This window comes from Epargyreus clarus, unplaced genomic scaffold, assembly GCF_041222505.1.
Source record: "Epargyreus clarus isolate Ecla_fem2 unplaced genomic scaffold, WU_Ecla_fem_2.2 ptg000001l, whole genome shotgun sequence".
In the NCBI taxonomy this organism is placed as follows: domain Eukaryota; kingdom Metazoa; phylum Arthropoda; class Insecta; order Lepidoptera; family Hesperiidae; genus Epargyreus; species Epargyreus clarus.
Genome location: NW_027332209.1, coordinates 14163445 through 14188527, shown reverse-complemented (window position 1 = coordinate 14188527; position 25083 = coordinate 14163445). Strand labels below are relative to the sequence as shown.

General features: G+C 34.4%; 2 protein-coding genes across 2 annotated transcripts in view; both read left to right on the top strand.

Annotated features, from left to right (window-relative positions):
• Window positions 1–8681, top strand: part of LOC140757625 (dopamine D2-like receptor) — a 48512-nt gene extending 39831 nt beyond the window's left edge. The window contains exons 6-8 of the mRNA XM_073093472.1: window positions 151–324; window positions 7533–7711; window positions 8257–8681. Of these exons, the coding sequence (XP_072949573.1) occupies window positions 151–324; window positions 7533–7711; window positions 8257–8471 (568 nt within the window). The 3' untranslated portion in view covers window positions 8472–8681. The remainder of the gene's footprint in view (window positions 1–150; window positions 325–7532; window positions 7712–8256) is intronic.
• Window positions 8682–15569: 6888 nt separating this feature from the next.
• The window catches only part of bbx (bobby sox), a 32841-nt gene continuing 23327 nt past the window's right edge, over window positions 15570–25083 (top strand). Inside the window, exon 1 of the mRNA XM_073092643.1 lies at window positions 15570–15832. The gene's annotated coding sequence lies outside the window, so the exon portion shown is untranslated. The remainder of the gene's footprint in view (window positions 15833–25083) is intronic.

Below are 25083 nucleotides of genomic sequence, written 5' to 3'. Positions count from 1 at the left end.
TAGAAACTGCTGGATATAATTTGTCAGATCTTCTATAGCGAGAAATAATAATATTCTGCCCATTTTAATTTTGCTGCCAGTAATATGCAGTCGCAATGCTGAAAAATAATTGTTTTATATACCCATTACAATGACTTTACATTTCAACAGAATCATGGCGAACCTGGCGTCACCCATCCCGATGATGGACCCCAACACGAACAACGACTCGGGGTACGTACCCTCCAACATGGACGTCGACAAGGACCACAGTCCACCACCCTCGCCCAAGACCATAGAGTTGAGGAAAGCAGAGAAGGAACTGCCGAGGAAACCTGAATTAAAGTAAGTAGGACTAGTGATATATGCTTTCTTGACTCACAGCTCTACACTAGAATTCCCTGTGTCGTGGGTGCCATGGACACACACATAAACAAATACTCAAACACCCAGACCCAGAATCTGATCTTTTGATCGTCGTCAAAATAAAATACAAATACAAAATACTGATTTATGTACCGATTGACGTACAAAAGGTTTCGGATGCAATCTCAGAACAAACAAACATTTAGGTAAATACCGGGTTAAGGTTTCTGTTCCACATGTCGAAGTTTGTGTTTTCTTCGTGTGTCAATAACTCCAAAATATGAGGTATACAAATTGTTATAAAATGCCACACTTATCACTCAATTATAAAATTGAGAGAATTACTACAAAACCAAAAATTTCAACTGCTTGAAAATATATGTCAATCCCACTTTTGACAATTCCAACGACCCCTAATGAATGAGACCTACTAAAAAGTGTACTGTGCAATCCTCAACAAATCTCATCACACACAGTCGGATAAAAAACGATTTCGTCTGGCTGTAAAATTATAGTAAACGAAAACAAAGGTATTCTCATAGACCATCGTAACCAAGTACTAATACTTACTAATACTAAAACTTGGTCCGACAACCTATTTTCATAATACATACCTACAATAATCATTTGAACAAACCAGACATCCTCAAATTATAAAACAAAGAGTTCGTCTATTGTTTAATATATCATGGTATATTAGGAGAAGCAAGACAAGTTATAACCCATATTTATTTCATGTTTCAACATAAAAGTCATACTAAACTCAATAGCAAGTTACACTCATTATACGAAAGAACTATCTTCGCTTCATACTCATTCTTCGTAGTTCCTCGACTTGTCAGACTCATTATGAAACAGCAAAACTCATATCCATAAACTTTGAGAACAATGAAGTCATCTCTCTAACATTTTCCGTTGAAAAGTTATATAGAAATGTTCTGTCATAGTAAATTAAACGTGCAGTTTAAGGTACTGACACTGTGCACACAGCACAAAGTGAAGTATGTTTTTATAGTTACTCGTATTACAAAGAAGGCTTCTAACTTATCAACATTAACTTTTTTATGTCAATTTGAGATTCGAGATTGTCGAGAATGTCGACTATCAATTTTAGATTTGAGATTCAAATCCTAGGCACGCACCTCTGATTTTTCGAAGTTATTTGGGTATTTACGGCGAAAATAAACAACATAACAATACCTACACGCTTAAGACTTCTTTATAAAAAAAGTTGTCAAAGGTTTGAAGTCTACCAATTCGTAGTTGGCCAGGGATGTGTACTATGGCCTAAATTTCTCCCAATGTGGGACGAGACACATGCCTAACAGTGGGACAATAATGAATTAAAGACAGAGGTGTATTAGTAATATTTATGCGCGCACTTGGGTACAAAACAAATACAGGTCTGTGGCGTGCACGCTATCATATAAATATCTCATACCGAAGTTGTCCCTTCAATAATAATAATAGAGTTTATTGAACTAAAATTTTATTAAATCTTTATATATTCATTTATATTTATGTCGATCAAACGGGAACAAACATTTTAGTTTTTCTAATTTATAGAGCAAGACTACTAAGTGTAATACAATTTTATTAAAATAAATAATTTATCTAAATCACGAACCTCTCTAATTTGTCAAGTTGCTACAAATGCGCAATATCTCGCATTACTACAAATATGTGCGCTACAAATCTACAAGATGCTAAATGCGCTCGTTACACAAATGTATCGTCTTTTAAGGATATAAATTTCCCACCCAACAGAATACCTCTTTAAGCATGCGAGATATATCCCAAATAAATATCTTTAAATAAGCAGAACTAGAAATTCTTAGAAATTCTATTCTCATGTTCACTTTTGTATATAACAGTATTGAGGAATTATTTAAATTTGTTTCTTGTTAATAGAAATGGAGAGCGTATAGCTTCAAATTGGAGCAATGTGGTAGAGTACGTTCCAGGCCTTTCCCAGTTATGAGAAAAGACCCATACCCATTAGTGGGGCGATGTCTAACAACAGTTGAGTTGCCAAGCAACCTCCTGTTTCGAAAAAATATTTTTCGGATTTTTAGGATTACCCAAAGGGTAAATAAAAACGGGCCATATAACTAAGCCCTGCTGCCTGTCCGTCCCTCTTCCGACTGTCACATGACTCTATCTCTTGAACCGTAAAAGACAGACACTTGACATTTTTACAGAGTATATATTAGTTACTATGTAAGAGACTTCGTGGCCTCATGAAAGAGACCGGTATTTTTGTGACCCGTATGTGAAAACTTGTAATCAGCTTTTCATTTTTATATAATAGTGCATATTTATTTAAATTCAATTATACATCTACTCGTATGTTTCAATCTTAATAAGATATCAGTATTTTTCAAATAAATAAATAAATTTGTGATTTGTAACAGGCACTTTAAAATGTTTACAATGCATGTAAGTAGATTGCACTATTTTAGTAAAAACACTATTTTAAAAATATTTTTACTATCTAATATGCGACTAGCACTTATTTTTCGTGAATTTATCCTGAGCTTGACGTGCAATTGCTACTAGGCAAATAACAAAGCGCTTTTCCATTAACGCATCATGTTTATTATTAATTTCCCATTACAATTCAAACAGGACTCCATAGCTTCATTCCGTGTATATTTAAATTCAAATTTCATCGAACAATAGAACCACATCGGGAGCATCACGACTGCGATCGCAATGTGACCTATTTTCATCTACCTTCATTAGGGTGATGAACAAATCAATATTAGAGTTTACTATTATATCTGCTTTGTTCATATTTAATGTATAATTAAAAGCACACTTCTAATTAGGTAAGTTGCTGTTAGTGGGTTAATTTTTGTAACTACTTTTTATGCGATTGTAGGAGCATGCAGTCCATATGATGGTAAGTACCTAGTTACTACCGCCTAAGGACATCTGTAACCAACTCCATATATAATAGGAGTTTTACCTGGATTGATCACAGGTGCGTTGTCATTCCTGAGAACTAGAAAGTCGCCTCATATGTAAATCAGCCCGCAACCACAACCTTTCATCAAAACACAAACGGATTCACGCTAGAAATAGTAGGTACAACAAGTAATTTTCAACACTTTTAAAGTATGTTGTAATTAGTAATTCTTCTTTCCATATACAAGAAATAACACAATTTTACTGGGTTACCCTTATATTCTTTTCCAATAAATCCGACCTTTCGTAGAATCCTTATTCTTTGTAAGAATTAGATAAAAAAAATAACCCAATTTTTTGCGCTACATCAAACGATTTCCAAAAACCAATTGTAATCGCGCATGAAAATTTAAATACAGACGAAAGGCTTGAATTTAATATCAAAGTAAGGGGAACGCATGCAAATTGCTCGCCCAAAACGAATGATTTCGTGCAAAATTTGAACGTAATTGGTACGTCGTCAGAAATCGCTACCGTTCACAAATTAACCGAACCCTTTATATGGCAACTCGTGCATAAAGTCGACGAAATTTCGCAGCAAATTTGCCCGTATTTAGAAATTTCCCGAATTTGATGCTACCCCGAACTCATTGAACACCTATCCTTTCTGCGCCCTAATCGAAAGGTATTTTTATTGGAATTAACGCTGTTATCCGTACGCTTTCAAAGTACATCAGTTTACAAAATCAATTCGTGTATTCGTGATTCAAATTTTTGGTGTCCATTTATAATAAACAATCGTGTCAATGCTCTTCAAAATGGAAAAAATATAGTACAATAAAATGATAACGTTTTGGAACGAAATGAGACGTGGTGGCAATAATCTTAACGACAGGTTTACATATTTGCCGAGTACAGACGAGAAGACGCGAGTATATAATCGATACTTCAGCGTAAATGAAAACGTTAAGCGAGTATTTAAAACTGTTGACCACTCAAAATTATTATGTTACGAAAACTGTCATACAAATGCGATCACGCGACGTTTTTGACAGCCGTCAGTATTATCGGTTTACGGTTATCCATTAATTGGACATCATGGCTTAACCGATAAATGACAAATGTATTTTATATGAATACTGCTGACCGGGCAAACGTTGTGTTGCCATATAAATAAAAAAAATGTAAAGGGTGAACAACCCTTATCACTTCAGGATGTGAAAAATAGATAGTAGCCGATTCTCAGACCTAGAATATGCATATAAAATTTGGTGAAAATCGGTAAAGCCGTTTCGGAGGAGTACGGTAAGTAACATTGTGACACGAGAATTTTATATATATATAAAATTCTAATATAAGAAATTCTAGTATAAGAAATATATAGATTGCTAGGTTTCCATTGTAAAAAGTGCAGAAGTCCTTTAAATGCTCACGAAATTTAATTCTCAAGTGAGCAATTGTTCAGTCCGTGTCCTTAACCACAAAAAATTACAATTATGGACTAAAATTTATCAATTACGAATCCCTTTGTGTAGCCATTCACGCATAACCCTAGGCACTATTTGCCAACAAAACGCCGAGGCCAATTTACTGCTCTGTTTGGCCCGAACACTGCAAATACATTTACACGAAATTCCAAATACTGAGGATACCGATTTGAGGATGATAGAACTTATATGATTCGTAGAGGTGCCACCGCACCTACATATTTCTAGCGTGTAGCTTTCTGCGTTTCGATGGAAGAGTGTACATATAAAGGTTATATTAGGGATTTATGCCTCACGAGTGGCAATGCATCTGTATCGACTTTAGGTAGAGCCCTGTTCTATGGAATTGATGTTTCAGATGTATTTACATGAGCGGTAGTCACCACTTCGATCATGTGGACTGCGTGTTCGATCGCTACTTGATCTATAAAGATAATGCCACAATTTTCACAGATAACATTTAAATTTTAATGCAACACGTGTTTTTGGTATAACATAAGACAACATGATCTTATGTAGAGAATGTACCTTGTCATATTGACATTTCTATGAGTAGCAACATATCCACGGTTCACCTCACGCAGGATCATAACCCTTTTAGGGATGATAACTTTAACATTTATCGATGAAAATAAATAAAAAGTGGTCAAGTTTCAACAATTATTCCCAATTTTATAAAATTAAATGCAAAGTACGTAATTGTATCAATACTTCACGCAATTAAGCACATTGAATTCAATATTGTACAAGGGCTGACCGAAATGAAAATCCCGCAGACAATTTTGAAAACACTCATGCAAATAAATAAAATTCAAGTGATAATTTGAAAATAACCAAAATATTTTCTAAATGTTTTGCAAACATTATTTACAATTTGGAAAACAGATAAATAAATATGAAACCCACAAAAGATTAGTCCTACCTGAAGTCGGCCATAGTTGCCACTCCTTAGATAATGTCTATATGTCTCCCCTACCATACCCGTCCAAACAAAACACAGCTCTTAAAACTATAATTATTAGGAGGGGATAAAACCACAGTGGGTTTTATCACCTTAAAAGGGATAAAAAAAACACACCGCTTCCAACACAAACAGCCATTTGTGTTGGAAGCGGTCTGTTACGAAATAAATTTATCACATCTTCTCATCACACATAATTAGTTTTTAGTTTTTTACATTAGGATAATGTACGATAGCTCGTGATTTATCACAACATTTATTACAGAAACTTTTTGTCCTCTTTCTTACGTGTCAGAAGCGATCTCGGATTCCTTTGTTCTGGGTAATAGTTATGTTGGGTCAAGAAATTATTTTGTCTTTTACTAATCTCTTGTGTTTTTCCAAGATTCTCGGGATATATCAAATCATGTACTATAGTTATTAGTTAGCCACTATTTCAATGGACTCCGTATAATGAAAACAAAATAACAAAAACTTCCTATATTAGGTCAGCGACAAATACGTTGTACAGTTAGAGAGAGCGCTTTGTATCTCCCTTATCGTACGCTTCGAAACAGATCGGACAGTACTTGCATGCAATTATGAGACAGAAATAGGGAACGTAAGGAAATCAATATTGTGTTGTCTTAAAATGGTTTTTTTTTACATACCTAGCAATAAATCTATAGAATTTCATAAAATATCTTACCTCACGTAATCACAAGCCAGTAAAAGACAGACCCGTCTTTTAAATTTGTAAGTCTATTTGAATAACCTAGTTCGACCTGACAAGGGTTTCTGCGTAAAATCTAGAAATTGGACGCATCGAATCGACAGATTCAATTAACTATGAACACAGAAGGCGCCGCGGGCGAACGATCGTCTTGATATGTAAAGAAATTAGAACGAGAAATTCTCATCTTCTTCAGGCAAAATGGGTAAAAAGCGTATTATAAAGTAAGTACCTCATTAATTGAACGAAAAGAAAAATCTTTCTACACTCACAGCCATAAACTAGGGTTCCCATGCGCGTGCCATGGACACACACAAAGATATCCAAATGCATCGTTTGGCGGGGGATCGAACCCGGCAACCTTTGCGCGTCAGACCGGTATGGTAACCACTACCATTAATATTATAAACGATACTTTTATGCAGAAAATAGTAATAGGTACTTAACATTATTGATGCTACTTAGCATTAAGTCCGCATATTGTACCACATTTTATTACTAAATAGAGCCACCCCTTCTTGTCTGTAAAGGAAACTTACAAAACGATGGTAGGTTGAGAATCAGAACGCATTCTGTATAAAAACAACTTTGAATAAAATATTATGATTTTGACCAGCAAAATGAATTCTGTAATTGTTCTCAGGAAGAAGAAATCTCATTAACAAAAATCAACAAGTGTTTAAGTACGGAATATTTAAAAATTGCGCCATATTTACGTCATAACTATTTATTAATATATTCAAATTATTTAATTATAGTATTATTTTAATTAATTATGTTGTGTTATTTTCATGATGTGTTATTTTTATAATAATAAGTGCACATTTATATAGTCACTGGCTGTGTGCGTTACACGATTGTATGCATTAGCATAAATAAAGAAAAAGACCGCTCTTGATATTTGACTTGTATTTTGCGCGGGAATAATAAAAGTTGTAAATTGGATCAAGAAATAGTTTTATTTTATTATAGTCTGCATAAAACTGCTAGTCCGCTCTGAATATTGAAATGAATCACGTCGCCGTAGCAAATTGTATGACTACACCTGCTCGCAACAACTTCAAAGCGGACTAGCAGTTTGGCGCGGTCTATACTTAAGTCTCGTATTCTCCAACAGAAAGAAGCTAAGTCGACTGAGCAACAGCTCCATGATCTCGACCCCCCGGAGACGGTTCCGGACAGCAGCGTCAGCGGCACGGTTCACCATCTTCAGGGCGAACCGCGCCGGCAAGCTGCGGGCCAAGTCCTTTGCGAAGAAAGAGAAGAAGGCCACGCAGACACTCGCTATAGTGCTAGGTAAGGTGTAAAGCCAAGTTGGGATTACGACTTAAACATAAAATACAAGCAAGCAAGCCACGAAACAGACAAAGTAATGGTCCTGTCGGTGAGGTTAGAATATTTTCAGAGAACCTTCAATTATGATTGATTACACATGAGAATAGCTATACTACTAAATTTCATAAAAAAAACAATAGCAGAAAAGTTTCTTTTGTATAGTATAGGAATAGGAGACGACTGATAGATGATATTAGGCGATGCGGTGGTGCCGCGAAGTCGAATCACAGTAGGTTCTAGCACATTTAAATTAATTAATTGATACACACACGCACACCAAGCTTATTACGAGCCACCAATTTTATTTTATTATTTATTATTTTATTTATTATTAGTATGTTGTAAGATGCTTGTTTGGAAGAATTCGCTAGTTTAGGGATAAGACCGCTATTTACCGCTGCCGCATTCATATTTATGTTCATTCTAAGTCTCTACTCATTTTAATTAATTATACACTAAAATATATTTTACTGTATACATTTTCTATATGCTTATACTTGTTACAGGTGTGTTCCTCTTCTGCTGGGCGCCGTTCTTCACATGCTCCGTGCTGGACGCATTCTGCACGAAGTTCGGCTGGGACTACTCCCCGGGGGTCACCGTCTTCATCCTCACCACCTGGCTGGGGTACATCAACTCCTTCCTCAACCCTGTCATCTACACGATCTTCAACCCTGAGTTCAGGAAGGCGTTTCGAAAAATACTCCATTGTGGCTCTTAGCCCATCGACTATACTTAGTGTTTACTTAGATTACGAGTCATGGTGTTGTGTCCTATTCCTTTGTGGCTCCTACAGACTGTTTACGATCCTAAGACTTTTCTACTTACTAAAGTACTATACGTAGATCTGTCCTAGATTAATTGAATACTTAGTATATGTTTACTGAAGCGCACATAACCCTATGAATAGATCCCTAATTGATCCTTTGTTTTAAATTTGATTGATCTCGTGCAAAAAATGATAGATTTCACACATTCTTGATAGTATAAATAAAATAATGTAATGGGGAACTCCCGATTATATAGTCCCCCACGAGGCCCTCTTTTACCCATTCGTAGTAAAATTTGTTTATAAGCACACGATTGCAATAAATCAATATTGTTTTTGATCTGAACCATAATTAAGTGTATACAAACTACTGCAAACTATTTATTTTTAGAATAATAAAATACCAAAGAATTAACCAAAAGTATAATCAAAAGTAAATATGATTTGTTACCTGATATAATATGCAACGTTTTCTCAATTTCTGCCTGATTTCGAAATTGAATCTAAATACAAAAAGTTCCTATATCTGTTAACTACATAATTTTAAGTTACGATGGTTCCTCATATTATTTTAAATATGTACTTTGTCTTTAATTATTAACTATTTATTAGTCTTTACTTTAATAGTCATTCCATGTGTAAAATAATTTAATTTGTAATATTAATGTAATTACTAAGCACACATAACAAATTAATGTATGATAGAAATATTTATGAATAATGTATAGTATAATCTTATCTTTTGTAAAAGCTTTATAAATAATTTATTTAGGTATTATCATAGATTAGTAAAGATACTTCGCCGCCTTGAAATTGAATGAAGCCGTAAATAGCTTATTATAGTAAGTTCTTTTTTTGAATTCTTGACAAATAAAAACATTTTTAGAGAAAATTTACGAATAAATAACTAATACTGCGTAATTTACATAATAAATAAATAATTTATAATAATAATTTCAACTATTTTAGGGACATTTTAGCGCGGAGACGTGGGAAAACTTTTTTACGCAACTATTTCAATTCTCAAAACTGGGTACATATTCTTATTAGGAGTGAGTAATCTTTACTAATCTATGGGTATTATAGAATTCCCTTGTGGTTGTGAACCCCTTAAGTGTATTGAAGCAATAATACAACTATGTTTTGTGTAATTTAGTAAAATATTATAGTAATTCTAGATAAACAGACAAAATCTATGTGTATTTTAATGTGTAAAGGTATATGCACGATACTGAATAACTGTTTGTTGTTCTTTGTTTGTATTTCTGTATGCACAAGCTAATTATGGAAATAGCTAAACCAGGCGAAATTTAAGATCAAGTAGTCAGTTCATACTAACCTAATCAAAATGAACGAATTTCAAAAAATGGCGTACCCTGTCCCTCGTTAAATTAGAAAATACGTGTGGAGATTACCATATTAAAATATTGTCTTTAAATTACCAACAAGAATATTTTAATGGGCATACAATCTGTCATCAACTTTACATGAAGTAGGTTCTAACTTGAGCCGATAATAGTTGCGTTGTCAAGCCTGAAAACTAAGATGGTTGCCAAATAAGTCAGCCAGCATCCACGCGCCTTCCAGCGAAACGCAAAACTGCTTAACATTATAAGTAGGTATAGTCCGCGTAAAATTGCTAGTCCGCTCTGAATATAGAAATGAATCGCGTCGCCATAGCAAATTGTATGACTACACCTGCTCGCAACAACTTCAGAGCGGACTAGCAGTTTGGCGCGGACTATACTTCCCCCATCGAACCATACTGGCTCTACAGACTTAAAGAAGATATTTAATAACCGAATATTATACATATATTTTTGTAAATACTGATCAATGGTTTCGTAATCCATAGATACTTATATACACTGTAAATATGCAGGTACTTATATACAAAAATAGGTATCACTTTGTTTCGTGTTTCCAGCGAATCGACCGATTAAATTGCCAACATGTCAGTGTCATGGAGACGAACGGTACCTTGATCCCGTATAATTGAACAGGTCCCTAGGGAACAATGAAAAACTGTTAGCGTATACCCAATTTTAGGATGACATTAATGTTGTAGTCAGGTTAAATAAATTATCAGGTTCAGGGAAAGAAGGTAGAAATTCATGGGGTACTATATATATACATAGGGGATCAAAACACCTTAAAATTACGCTCAATCCAGGAATTGCTTTAGTTTCAAGGTTATTTTATGATTGGCTAGCTGAGTAGCTGGCTACAATGCAGCTCCTGCGTTTTAATGGAAGTTATAAAATGGAAACGAATTAACATTTTGAAACGGTAGAAGCAAATTCATCTAAGTAAATAATAATGCATTCTAGTTTTCGCCCGTTGCTCTAAGGTCTACCATAAGTTTTATAGAAATTTTGAGAACTTTTTTATTGAAAGCTTATCATTAGCTACCCAACAAAAAAAACTGAGCTGTGTAGATATATAGTAGTTCGACCAATAATCCAAAATTTTAAGGTCATTATAAATGTTTAAACTTGTTTTTTTTTAACCGATTATAATATACTCATAATAACATCATAAATTCGCATTGGAGCAACGTGGTGAAGCATGCTCCAGAGCTCTTTCTCAGTTATGGAAAACGGAGAACCTTGCCAAAGAATATCAAGGGCTTACAGCTATAAAACAACTTTTATCCACATTCTATAAATAACCAATGGATCCATAATATTATTAATGGTTTATCGCTTAACCAATTTGTAGATTGGCGCAACCCGGAACCGGAACGTATTGTTGAAAATATGAAGGCTTTATTGAACACGACATACAGTTTGAGGGATAACCTTTTCTTATCGGAAACCTTTACGGGAAAAAAACTCTGTAATTTAGTAAACTAATTTAATACACTTTAGAAAATGTATTTACTTTAAAAGGCAGTGATAGAAACTCGACTCTTTCACCTGGAGGTCCTTGGTTTAATTCTCAGGCACCACTGATTTTTCAAATATATTATGAATTAATATAATATACTTATTCCATGTTCTACGGTGCACGAAAACATCGTGACGAAACCTACATGAGAGTTCTTTAAAATAAAGTTCTCAAAGTTGCGTGAAGTTTATTAATCCGCACATAACCAATGCGGATGGCTGTGACGCCAGGTTACTACCATCTCTTAAGACATTATTATTTTAATCATACATTGAAATTTCGTACCACGACCTCGTTAAAGTAAAATTGTTTTTATAACATTACAATAAGCAGTTTTGTATTATGTCGGTCGAAATTATTCATTCTTTTTTTGCAGGAAATTTAACTTTTCAAGCAAAATCTGATTTTTCAGTTGGTTTTATACAATGGATAAGCGAAAAATGAATAAGGGTTTAAGTTTGTTACGAAACAAATTAATGTTGATTCAATATTGAAATAAAAGTTTCCTGAACTATGAACGTTTTTAAAAGATGGTGGTAGGACTCTTGAACTGTAGAAAGACAATAATGGGTTAACAAGCACCTATATACCAAATTTTACATACTTTATATACCTACAACAGTTGGGTTTTGGTTTCGTACCTAGATATTTAAGACCGTCCATGGTTAAGATCGTACACATCTATACTAACCTAAAATTCTCCTTACAAACACTTGCAAGAAACAAATGCAGAGTATCCAGTTTACGAGTATACGAAGACAAAAGAATTTCAAAAACTCTTCATTTATTCAGAAGCAGGACTGCATCTCATCCAATCTTATTGAGGGACAAGGGACTCAAAGCACCTTCCCTGCGAAAGGGCATGCATACGAAATAGATGCTTATATAAAATGCATGGAGATACAGGTGTTGGAGAAGTATTTCAATCTAACTTGTATCTTTCATTTTTTGTTTTCTTTTTGGAAAAAGAAAGTGAATTGATTGTAAGTTTCTTTTTGATACTTAATTATGCTGAAATAATTTTCATTCTATTTTGAATGTACATTATGTAAAAATTAAATTACTGATTCTAATATTACTTTTAAATTCAATTTTATTTTTATTACACGTAATGGTTCAGATTCGAGGCATTCCAACTTAGTCTTTAGGTATTTTCTTATTCATGGGTACAATTGGTACAAGAGAAACAGGAGCTTTTAAAATATTTTTCACGTTTTGCAAAGCGCACATCGTGAAAACTTCTACACTGATTTAAATATAATATTTTCTGGACTACCAAGTCTTTTTAATCCAAGCACATTTAATATCCCTTCATAAAAATTAAAAAAGTAAAGCGGCGGGCAAATCACCTTCACAATATTCTAGCTAAATTAAATTTTCTAGGACAGCCGAACAAGATTGCAGCAAGTATATAATATTACCTGGCAATATTTATTATACACGGCCAGCTAATATTACTCCTAGTCAGAAATCAAGTACCACATGGAGCTAGAAAAAATTGCAGCAATTATAACTCGACTGGTGAAATTGCGGCAATTGTTGTCCTGCATTATGAAGCAATGTGCTAAATTTCTTGATCTTTAGTGAATTTAAGTAAAATGTTATGTAAAAAATATAAAGTCCGGAATCTCAGAAACCTCATATTTTGTAGTAAACTGCTTTAGTACAAATTATTATTTATCTTAAATTAAAATTCCTATTTTATTAAAGTATTATCATATTATTATTACAGTCTTATTAATCTTGTATTGTTTATTAATACATTGAAATGCATCGCTTTACTGTATCCTATATATACATTTTTCTGACACTCACTTCCATTTCCCACCGAATCGCATTCTATTTTTATTAGACTATAAAATGTACCTATATTAAGGTAGGGATGTATTATTTTTCTAAAATATCATCATAGTAAGTTTGTAAAATAATACATACATAAGTAATTTAACTGGATGTCAGTTAACATAAGTACTTATAAATTACTGTAATTAAATATATTTAATTATAACTATTTAGTTGTATATTAAACGCATAATATTGATTATGTGCGAAAATTATGTATTTATTGATAAATATCAACAGATGTGTACATAATGTGAATAAATGTTTAGATGAAATACAATTAAATGGATGTTGAAGTAAAAAGGTATTTTTTTATATAAACATATGAATGAAACGCCTAATATTTTAATAATAAATGCTATTTGGGTTGCATATACTCGTACCTAACAGACTTGTTTTAAATTTCAAATTAGTTTCTGTCCAACATGAGATTTAAAAAATTATGTACGCGACGAACATGCGACGAATCATAGATTAGTAAAGATTACTCACTCCTAACAAGAACATGTCACTAGTTTTGACAATTGAAATTGTCACTGTCATCTATTTTCGTGTTTGAAATAAAACGATATTTCTCCGCACCATTTCTTCGATTTCGTGTCTTAGCTGCGCATGTCGGCATTGTTCCGAGTAACTTACCTACACCATGACAGCCATTAAATGGCTGACAGTATTGTCAGCCGTTTAAGCCATTTAATGGCTTCCTTCAATTGCAAGGCGTTGAGACATCTATACTTATCTATGCGACGAATAAATAACCTCTGTTTGGGAAATTGGTTAAAAATCAAAATTCTATAACGAAACGACCAACTTTCAAATTAACGTCCTCATTTAACGGAGCCTATCCTCAAAGCGCTCGATATCCGTTCCAGTTTAATCCAATTCCGAACGGAATCAAAGCGGGGGCAGTTTGTTTTAATTCCCATTCATTCCCATTGTTAGGGAGTTATAAAGGAGGTACTTTAACAATGGGTGCATTCCGGAGCGACTTATTGTCCAATAAGAGAGCGTTGGAAACTTTTTGCAGGAACTAGATTGGTCTATCGTCGAACGTTTACAACGTTACCAGATTTAAATCCAATTTCGAACGAAACGGAGCTTCATTTAGCCTTAACTCCATAGTTAAGCCGCTTTAGTGAACTGTTATCGGAACATTAAATAGGTCACTATGAATTTACAGGAACTATGCGATGTGATTATGAAGTTAATTATCACTTGCTAAAACGGTGAAGGAAAACATCGTGAGGAAACCTGCATACCTTAGAATTCTTAAAAAAAAAAATTTCAAAGGTATGTGAAGTCTACCAATACGCACTTGGCCAGCGCGGTGGACTATGGCCTAATCCTTCTCATTCTGAGAGGAGACCCGTGGCCAGCAGTGGGACAATAATGGGTTGATGATGATGCGATGTGAAATTTTGATAGATTATAAAAAAGTAAGACTTTTAATATTATTTAAATAGGCTACATATTTCCTGACACAAGTTGCGCAGCACTCAGAGTTCTGGTCTGACACCAAGAAGGTTTCGGGTTCGGTCTCAGGCCAAGCTTATACAAAGATAAATTCCCTATCCGGATATCGCAGATAACTTAATAATGAATAGGTAGGTACCTATTCACTAAAATTAAAAGAAAATAAAATAAACATGAATTAATTTTAACACAAAAGCATTAATAATTTGATTTAAATTACAATTTGAACCCAGTTTAAAATTTGTGACTTGTAACGCCATCTGTGAGTAACATTAAATAGTGCGTATTAAATGAATAATGATACATACGTATTAATTACCGTAATAGCTTATCAAAATAACTATGGATTCTTTTCATACACATTACCTAATTTTATCCACTCATTTGTAAGTAAATTAAACTGAAATATTAGCCCAAACTGTATTTAAAAATAATACTTTCCTTATATAGCCATCAGCGCCGTCGTAAATACAACAAACTACATGCTAAAGCAGTACACAAAGTAAATTGACTACTCAATAATAGATGGCGTTGTAAGTAGAGGTCGTGTATATACTGTCACGCCCAAATATAACTAATTGTCTCATGATTACGCGATATTCTGAAATAGAAAGGTATTTTCAATCATTCCCGTAGTGTTTTCAATTCATCACATTCGATAAAAACTTATATTTGCGACTTTTTACCTTCGCAATGTTATTGCAACAAAAATATGACGTTTGTTATGTTTAATCTTTTTAATTACGAGAGTTCACTATTTGTCTCTTTCTTACAATAACGTCAAACCGCTGCAATAGAACGAGCGAATAGATATTTCTGTTCCGCTTGAAACACATAGGAGTTTCGTTCGTATCAGCTGACAACCAAAGCAAAACAGTCGGTGCGCGACCATCTTGTCAAAACTGGAGTCAGTGACAACAAATAAATATTGTAAAATGTCCTAAATCGGTCGTAATGACATAACGATATCTCTGTATCTAATAAAGTACAGTGTATAGTTAATTTGTGTGCGGTTTTCGTGGCGGTTACTATACATTTTGCTCAATAATTCGGGTTTGTGTTGCGTCAAATGACGTCATGTGTGTGATACACGTATTGCTGGCGAGTTCGTAAGTATTTTGATTTTATTCCTCTATTAATTTTAATAAACGTATGCTCGATTAGAGTTCTTTTCCATTTTGTGAGTGCGGGTTTCATTCATGATTCATGTGGAAAACGCTTACGGAGCGTACGAGCTGTCCATACTGGTATAGAAGTTGGCAGTTTACAGTGCCCTTGAAAATTATGCAGCAAAAATCACATAGTCGCTTGGCCGATTGACTGATTGAGGAAGTACCATCACTTTCTACTCAGTCAATGGGTCCCGAGCCGTCGGCCGTTCGTAAATACTTGCACATAATTCGCTTGGCAACCGATTAAAAACGAAGGCGCGCACTTCACTAAAAATGGAACGATCTCGAGTCATAGAAAGTATTGTTCTGTGTGAAACATTAAAAGTGGTTTATGAATGTGTTAATATTTGCACTGCTCGGCTGCTGAAAATGGCCGCTGAAGATACACGAAGCGTATTACGTGTATTATTTGTAGCACAATTTATAATCAACTTTCGAACCGAATGTTTGTCGGGCCCGATCGCATACGCTTACGCTCCTGCATCGGCACAGTTACATAGATTTAAAATACGAACGATGTTTTTATTCGTTTTCTGGCCAATGATGCTAATGATATGCCGATACGGTTCACTTGTGTTGTGTGTCTATTTGTGGGCGGAATTTGCGTTGACATACGCTTATAAAATTATACGGCGTCCTTTATTGCAATGTAAACAAGTTCCTAATAAATTCAGCTTCCTATCACAGATTATAACTACAACAAATGAACGGTGACCTTAATACATATTTTTACGTGAGTTAACGATGTCTTGTTGATTGTTGGGTGCCTAATTAGTTCTTTGTTCGTCTACTAAAGACGTAAACGATAATTAAACTCGTTTTACAAAATATCTATACACGGGCGATACAGTTTTTGCTTTTTTATTCCATTCTATCATCTACTTATAATCTGTTTCTGCATCTATTTAATTTAGCTGGCTGAATGTACTCACCTATAACATTTTACTTTTTTTGTTATTGGTCACGTGCTCTAAAATGGCTGCTAAACGCGGTGCTCTGAGTGTCTATCGATATTATTCACGCAATTATCGCCCTTGTGGAAGCCGAGAGTACACTTTGACCAATAATTCCGTGTTCGATTGAACGGTGTTACTCAACACTGTTATGCTTATTTTATTTAATAGTTAATCTATTAACGGAGTCGAAGGTAGATAACGTGCTCAAAACACGAATAACCAAATTAGCTATACTGTAATGGAAATTTAACGTTTATCGCTTATGGAGTCGTTACGGGAAATCCAATTAGAATTTTTGTAAGCAGGTACCTATTCTTACTGTGTACGAAATAAGTTAGGTAAGTATTATGTAAGCTTAAGGTGGTAGTGCCACACTTATTTATGCCTAATAACAGCAGTGTTTAGCGCTGCTGCGTTCTGGTTTGGAGTGTGTGGTTAGGGAGACATACTTATCCGAGACGTTCCAGTTTAGTCATAAGGGATAACGACGCTTCTGCGGCCGACCTCAGATAGGACTCTAACCTTGTCTGTCGCTGATTATAGATGTCCATAATCGAAAGTGACACTTAACAAGTGAACTGCGTGCTCATTTACCACTTCTATATTACAAAAAGGTACCTACATAAATGCTAACAGATTTTTGATCGTTGATTAATTAAAATTGATTTTCGTGACCATTGAGTCACGAAAGCGGATAGTTCACACATTAATTGATTGGTTGCTAGAGAGATCGGCTTGTAGGAAAAATCAAACCTTCCCATTTAGGAATATCTTTTTAAATTGCACAATCTTTAGAGGATATTAAATTATATGAGATTTGAGGGCTAGGAGACCTTATAGTAAGTCTCCATCAGCTTCAAAAACAGCAACAGCAACTTCATAACCTTATGCAATATCCCTTTAACTTAAAGTCCAGCATGTATACATTCACAAAGCCTCAATTGACAACAGCTTTATGGTAAACACCATAAAGTATTATGCCAGGATTTATCCGGCTTTTTTTCTATTTAAATAAAAAAAATCACTACTGCATATAAGAAGACTTCTGTAATCCACCTCCAAAGATGACTGAATTTCTACGTTAAATTAGCCATAGTTGTCGCTATTCTTGACGACTATTTTGGAATGCCTATATGTCTCTCCCTTGAAGGGTGTAACCCTTTAAATCAGAACACATCATCACCAGAAACTGCTGTTATAGGGCAAAAATGTAGTGCTAGTGCTACCGGAGTTGAGATCAAAATGTCTACCACCTTTAGTTCAGAAACGACTATTATCTTTCATACAATATTTTGATCGAATAAACCCGTATGTATGTCAAGATCTCATGGGTTTTTATATGACGAGTTTCGCCAACGAGATTACTAAATAAGTGAACAAGGTTATGGTTAATCCTCTAACAATTGCGCAATGAATTTATGAAGTAACGCAATCATTGTTATCGACATTTGCATAAAGCATTGCCGTCCCACTGCTGGGCAACACTTGTAGGACACCTGATATGTACAAATTAGAATACTGTACATGTATTTATTTGTAATTTCTAAAATCAGAACTTATAATGCTTAACATTACAAAAAAATCGAATTCTCGGGTGGGAAAACGGTAATAAATAAGCTGAGATGTAAATTATTAATTTAGATTCCTGTTATGGGTCTGGGTGCTAGTGTATTTTTTTATTTATATATTTATTGTAACAGTAACGCTAAGTTATATTACAACAGGGCAGACTTAATGCCTAATGGCATTCTCTACCAGTCAACCCCTGGTGAATGGAGATGTAAAATAAATATGTTTAAAATACAGTAAATAAATATACATATAAGTGATACGAAAAAAAAGAAGCTATATTTGTCAGATGAGGTGCTCAGATGCACTCGGACAAGTTTTTTGAAAACGGCTTTGCTGGGCGCTTTCCTGATGTGTATGTATTTTGTGTTTATCCTTATCGTGAGGGAATCCCGTAATATGCTGCGATGATTATTGAACAAGTGTCGAACGGCGAATGTAGTGAATATTTATTAACCAACGTCTTAATTTATAGAATAAGCAGATACAAAAATTAATAAATATAAAATCTTCCTGTTAACCTGGAAGATACTTATATACGGATAAGAACTCGAGGGGTGGAGGAAATCCGACTTGACTTCCTTCCGGGCTTATCAATAAGCTAAGAGGCTTTTAAAAGAAAATATTGTATCTAGTCAAAAGATTGTAAAGATTCACGAAATATCAAGGATCCAATTTTTTAGCAAACATTAAAGTTAATTATTTTTATGTGACATACGAGTATGTAGGAAGTTTAAATGTGTTTTAAGTGGTGTTCTGGTTTGAAACTTGTGGTGAGGCATACACATTTATCCGAGACGTTCTAACTTGTCCTCAAGGGTAGCAACTCATCTGTGACTTCAGGTATAGGCCCACAGGCGGCAGTAGCCACTTACCATTAGATGGATTCATCTGTGGTGACATGCTCGTCTGCTATTACCATATAGTAAAAAAGGTGTAACAAAAGTGACAGTATTTATAAAAATGTGTATGTTAAATAAAAGCTACTTTTAAATATGGTTTACTCAGGTAAATAAATATTTATCACAAGTGATCTAGTATACGTACTTAGTAACTTTTATATGATGTGTGCTCAAACAGATAAAATTCAAATATCTTTTGTATTATATATGTATCTTAATGTATTCTGATCCTTATCACTTATCCGTTGCATTATCATCATCACATTTTACAGATTTATCATGAAACACGTTTTCTCTCAGTCCCCAGAAGCTGTATGTTATGTAGTACTTAGGTATTTTTAGGTAGATACATTTCCATACACGGGCGTAGATACAGTTATCTTCAGAAGTTCAAAATCAGTGGCGCAGTCGAAGACGATTATGACGAAAACCAACCTATGCTGTGATAAAATATTCTGTGAAAGTCGGCGAAAAACAAAAAAGGTCCTTCTGTTTGAAGAATTTCAATTTCCGCATCTACCGTTAGATATCGACCCTCTAAACTGTCACTCCCATATTTTAGACGAATCGAACGACACCTCATATGTCCGTCAAGCCGTTCGCACTACTGGACTTGCCACTCGTATAAGACATATTCATACACTCAATAAATATTACCCTTCGCAGTCGAGTAAAAATAAGTTCTCGGACCTTCATCATGGAAGACGCGTCGTACCCAAGATGTTTACTTTAGTTAGTCATTTTGCAATTAGTTTTACCCGCACTATTATCTCACAAGATAACAATAACAACTTAGCGTTCCATGAAGATCGATACCGATGTGTGTTAATACCCCAGGTTAAAGCTCAATTATACAGCATATTAATAGGCATCAACTCATTGTTGTTGTTACCGCTAGTCATGGGTCTCCTCTCAAAGTGAAAGGGCTTTGGGCAATAGGTCACTGTGCTGGTCATGTCTAAATTGATAGCCCATTCAAGTATACAGTGTAGCCAAATTGAGGTATCCTAAAGACCTTTGGGAGCAGCGCTAAACACTGGTGTTATTAGGCAGAATAACATGTGACTGTGGTGCCGACGGAGTCGACCCACAGAGGGTACTATCACCTTCAATAGTCATCCTTTACGAGTCCGCTGCTGGACATAGGCCTTCCCTAATCTGCGCCACTTCGACCGGTGTTGAGCCGTCTGAATCCAACGGTTACCCACCGTCCGCTTCAGGTCATCAGTCCACCTGGTCGGGGGGCGTCCTGTACTCCTATTGCCGAGACGTGGGCTCGGCTTTCAATAATAGATCAGTTCTAAAAAGAAATACACAGTATTGCTTCTAAATCCAGACCACAAAGGTAGCCTTGGTCTTTTCCAATTGAGAACAACTGTCTGCAACCAAAAATCGATGAATTACTGTGAACCGTACTAAGTTAGGAAAATAGACTATTTGGCAGTTTATTATTTCATAAATAAAACATTTTTATTTCATAAACTTTCATTTACATGCCATACATATTTCAGTACATTATCTGATATCTTATCAATGACACGTGTTTCGTAGTTTGTCTTTTTTATAAACAAAAGCCATTTATTTCATTAAAATAAACATACTTATGAGTTATGACATTTATGATGGTGATTATTATTTGTAGTGTGCAATTATAATTTATTGAAATTACCATTTATTTTTACCTGCCTGCAATTATACCTGCAAATACTAAACTAATCATTATGAAATTAAAAATACGTACTTTAATAATAATCTTCCTACTCACATAAGATTTTATTTATGTCATTTTAAATATCTATTTAACTTTCAACGCTGTGAGTGAAAATGCTGTATAAAAATTAAAACTAAAATATTATATCCTAAGCTAAATATAAGAGCTAATATAAGATTAATCAATAAAATGTTTGTAATTCCATGTTTAAGCATAAAAGTGTTAAAACCATAATGACCATTTAAATGTAACGTAATAATTCAATTTAAACATGTTATGTAAACGTAAAAAAACAATATCCCCTACTATAGGTATTTTTTGTATACAAGAATCTATCTATTCTTATTATCTTATATGGAGTTATAACAAATGAAGTTAACCACCCATGGACATCAGTAACCGTTACATATGTAAAATGTTTCAATTCTGCGAAGATATTAGCCTAAAATAACACATGCAACCAGCTTTATATAGAACAGGGGTTCGAACTGAAGCCAACCATATACACGTAACCCCTAAAGATTAAGATGATAGCTTTGTATTTTTTTTATAATGTAAGAGTAGCAGACGGGCATGCAGTCCACCTAATGGTAAGTGGCTACTGCTGCCCATGAACATCTGTAATCTACCCCAGATAGGATTAGATATTCCTACCTGAAGTCAGCCACAGATGCGCCGCTACCCCTGAGGACTAAGCTGGAACGTCTCGGGAAAGTCTGTCTCCCTTACCACATCCTTCAAACCGGAACACAGCAGCTCCTAACACTGCTGTTATTAGGTAGAAATAGGTGTGGCGGTGGTGCCGCCGGAGTCGAACCACAAAGGGTTCTACCACCTTCAAGTGTATATATGTAAGTCATTGGTCACATTTTTGTGACTACTATAATTGTCAATCGTTATCAAGCTTCGACGCTCATGACATTATACGGTTAGGTTCCAATGCTCATGCATAGCTACTCCATTTTCATAACTCAGAAAGTGGGTCGCAAGCGGAAACGCTTGCTTTATAAAGAAAATCTTGAAGAAAGGCCAAAAACGTTGTGAAATTGTTTCACGGCCTTATTCAGTCCACAAAGAGAATAATTGGAAAAAGTTTGTAATGGTATTAGTATGCAAAATGTCTCGTGAAGCGAATAAGGATAGTCCCATCACATACTTGTACTGTAGTCCCGTCGTTGTCGGTTTTCACGTATTTAATTGTTTTTTGTCTACATATATGTATACAATAAAAGGTCTGTCTTAATATTTGGACGGTAAACAAGCTTGATAATCATCGTTCTGCAGTATGTTCGTTGATAGATATGTCTGAAGTACGAGTAAGTCCTCAAGGGTAGCAGTACATCTATGTCAATCTCAAACAGGACAACAATCCTAATCAGGGCTGATAACAGATTACGGATTACAGATTACAGATTGCCACTTCAATTTCTATTATTTTGTTATCCATTAATTTGTTTATTATTCGAAAGATCCTCTTCCTTTGAAGACTTCTATGTATCGATCGTCCGACATATTACTGTAGGTGTTTGCATGCATGCTCGCGTGCGTGTGCCTTTTTACGTGCTTATTTGTGAGTGAGTGTGTATTTCTGTGTAACATACAAATACAGAAGGAATCGAACTATTTATGGTTCCAGCGGCATCATCGCCACACTTGCTTCTTAATTTATAAAGGGTGTAATTCTGTTGAATCTAAAGTCATGAACACTCGTTCTTTCAATCGCCATAAAAGAATTATCATCTACCTCTTATTACCCAGCTAGGTGGCATAAGTTTCTATCAAACTGTGATGGATTTAAGCCTGAACCATCACGCTAAATGCTAAAATCGACTTCACATTACCTTTAACACTGGAAGTTTCTAGAGGATTCCTCGCGGCACGTACCTTAAGTATTCAATTACGTAAACATTAGAGTACATAAGGTGAAGTTCACACCACTAAACTTTCATTACTAATAGATTACACTCCTCTTAAAATAAACACTGAGGCATTAATCATCAATAAGAAATAACAGAGTGCCGCATTGCGTGCTCTTCCGCCATTTTGTGGCATGTTTTATAACCTCTGTGTTAATTTCAGTTCTTAATATTGCTCCTTTGCTTGTGTCATGTTTATGTGGGCTAAGGAAATTCCTTGACAAAGGTAGAAAAGGCAGTTCCCTTGGAAATGCTAAAGAAAGAGACCACTTCTTTACTTCTGTTTATAGAATAAATCTTTAAAAAACATATAAACATACACGAATCGGCGCGCACACTTTTTTATTTGTTAAACAGGAATTTATATGTTTCTTAAAAATGATTCAATTTCACTCTTCTAAATACCATCTTTCATCTCAGCACAAATTTTATCAAAATCAATGCAACCTCAAATTTTGAAATACATATTACTAACAATTTCTCAAATTTTCAATGACTTCTTCGTTTAATTTTACGGGCAAGGAATAGAAATATTGAAAATTAAATACATACGTCATAACATGGTCATAACATTTATAAAAAAATATATATTCTGCCGATCGTACCCGCATCTGTAAATTAAGGCTTATTGTCCTTACTTGTCCAATAAGCACGGTTGTGTAAATAAGAAGTCAATGTGCAATATTACCATGTTACGAATTAATATTAATTATTACCGTAGTAATATTCTAATGCATGTGATGAATGAAGCAAAGTTAACATTTATGTACACAATTGATGCGTTTGACTCTTTGATTTCAAAATCGGGGCACTTTTCGCAAGTTGTCCCTAAAGGAACTCGGATGCTAAAATTTTCTAATTTAAAAAACCCATTTCAAACGTTGATGTCTATTAAATTGGAAATTTGAGTCTACGAGTAAGCTTGGGACTATGTACATTTTGATGGGCCTGAATTTCATGCAAAAGGAAAGGATATGTGGAGAGTGTCATAAGATACTTCCTCGGAAGATCTATAGATTTCTCTTACCGTTATTGATAAACCAAGTAGACGACTAAAGCCACAACACAAGCTTATAAACTATATAAAAGTTTTTTCTGGATCCAGTAAGTGCAAAGAAAGACTGCTCTTATAAACTACGTCTCTCGTGGTATCGCTTTTACCGCAAGAAAACTTTGCTTTAACGTTTATCCATCAGGAATCAATCGTTATGCAATACCAAAAATATAAGTAAATACAACTTATTTTAATTTAAATTTATTTTTAACTAGCTCGCAAACTTTGTACCGCCTCAAAATCTATTTATCAAATAATTTCATATAAAATATAGCCTATGTTACTCGTGGATAATGTAGTTTTCGAATGGTGAAAGAATAAAATCGGTCCAGTAGTTTTTGAGCCTATTCATTACAATAAAACAAACAAAGTTTTCCTCTTTATAATATTAGTATAGATAACATACTCGTATATATCTTACTTGCTCTCTATAGTTTAAAAAGAGAAACATGTAAAAACCACCGTTATGAATTTATAGTCATAGTATTAGAAGCTCATTTTCCTATTGTGAATTACGTTTTCCCATATGTAGCAATATCAACAAAAGAAGCTTATTCATGAAATGGAAGTCTGCAAGTCATGCCGCTCATCCAGTCACTATGATTGTACTTTTCCTAACTAAATGGTTAAACTTGAGGAAGGTTATGGCATATTATTGTACGAGTTAAAGGGATTGACCTAGTCATGGGCAGCTTGATCCGAATCCTACCGCTATAAGAGGAGTAATCAAGTTTAAATCTGAATATGTAGATAGCTGTATGATATAATACACATTTTAAATTAGGTAAATCACAAAATATAAATGACATCTTCTATACGAACTAAAAAATTGGATGAGAATAAGTTACTTTAGAACTTAATTCTACTTGTGTCAGTACAAATAAATGCTTAATCTTATAGCTACAAAAATATTATGCCCGAAGGGTTTATTAAACTCTGCTTTTATAATAATTCTGTTTCACTTTTTATGAAATGTTTAGGTGAACACTGATAGGGTACACATGGCTAATGCTTTAATTGTTAGAATAACGATCTTGTTTATTTCCTACTAGCTGACCCGGCAAACTTTGTACCGCCTCA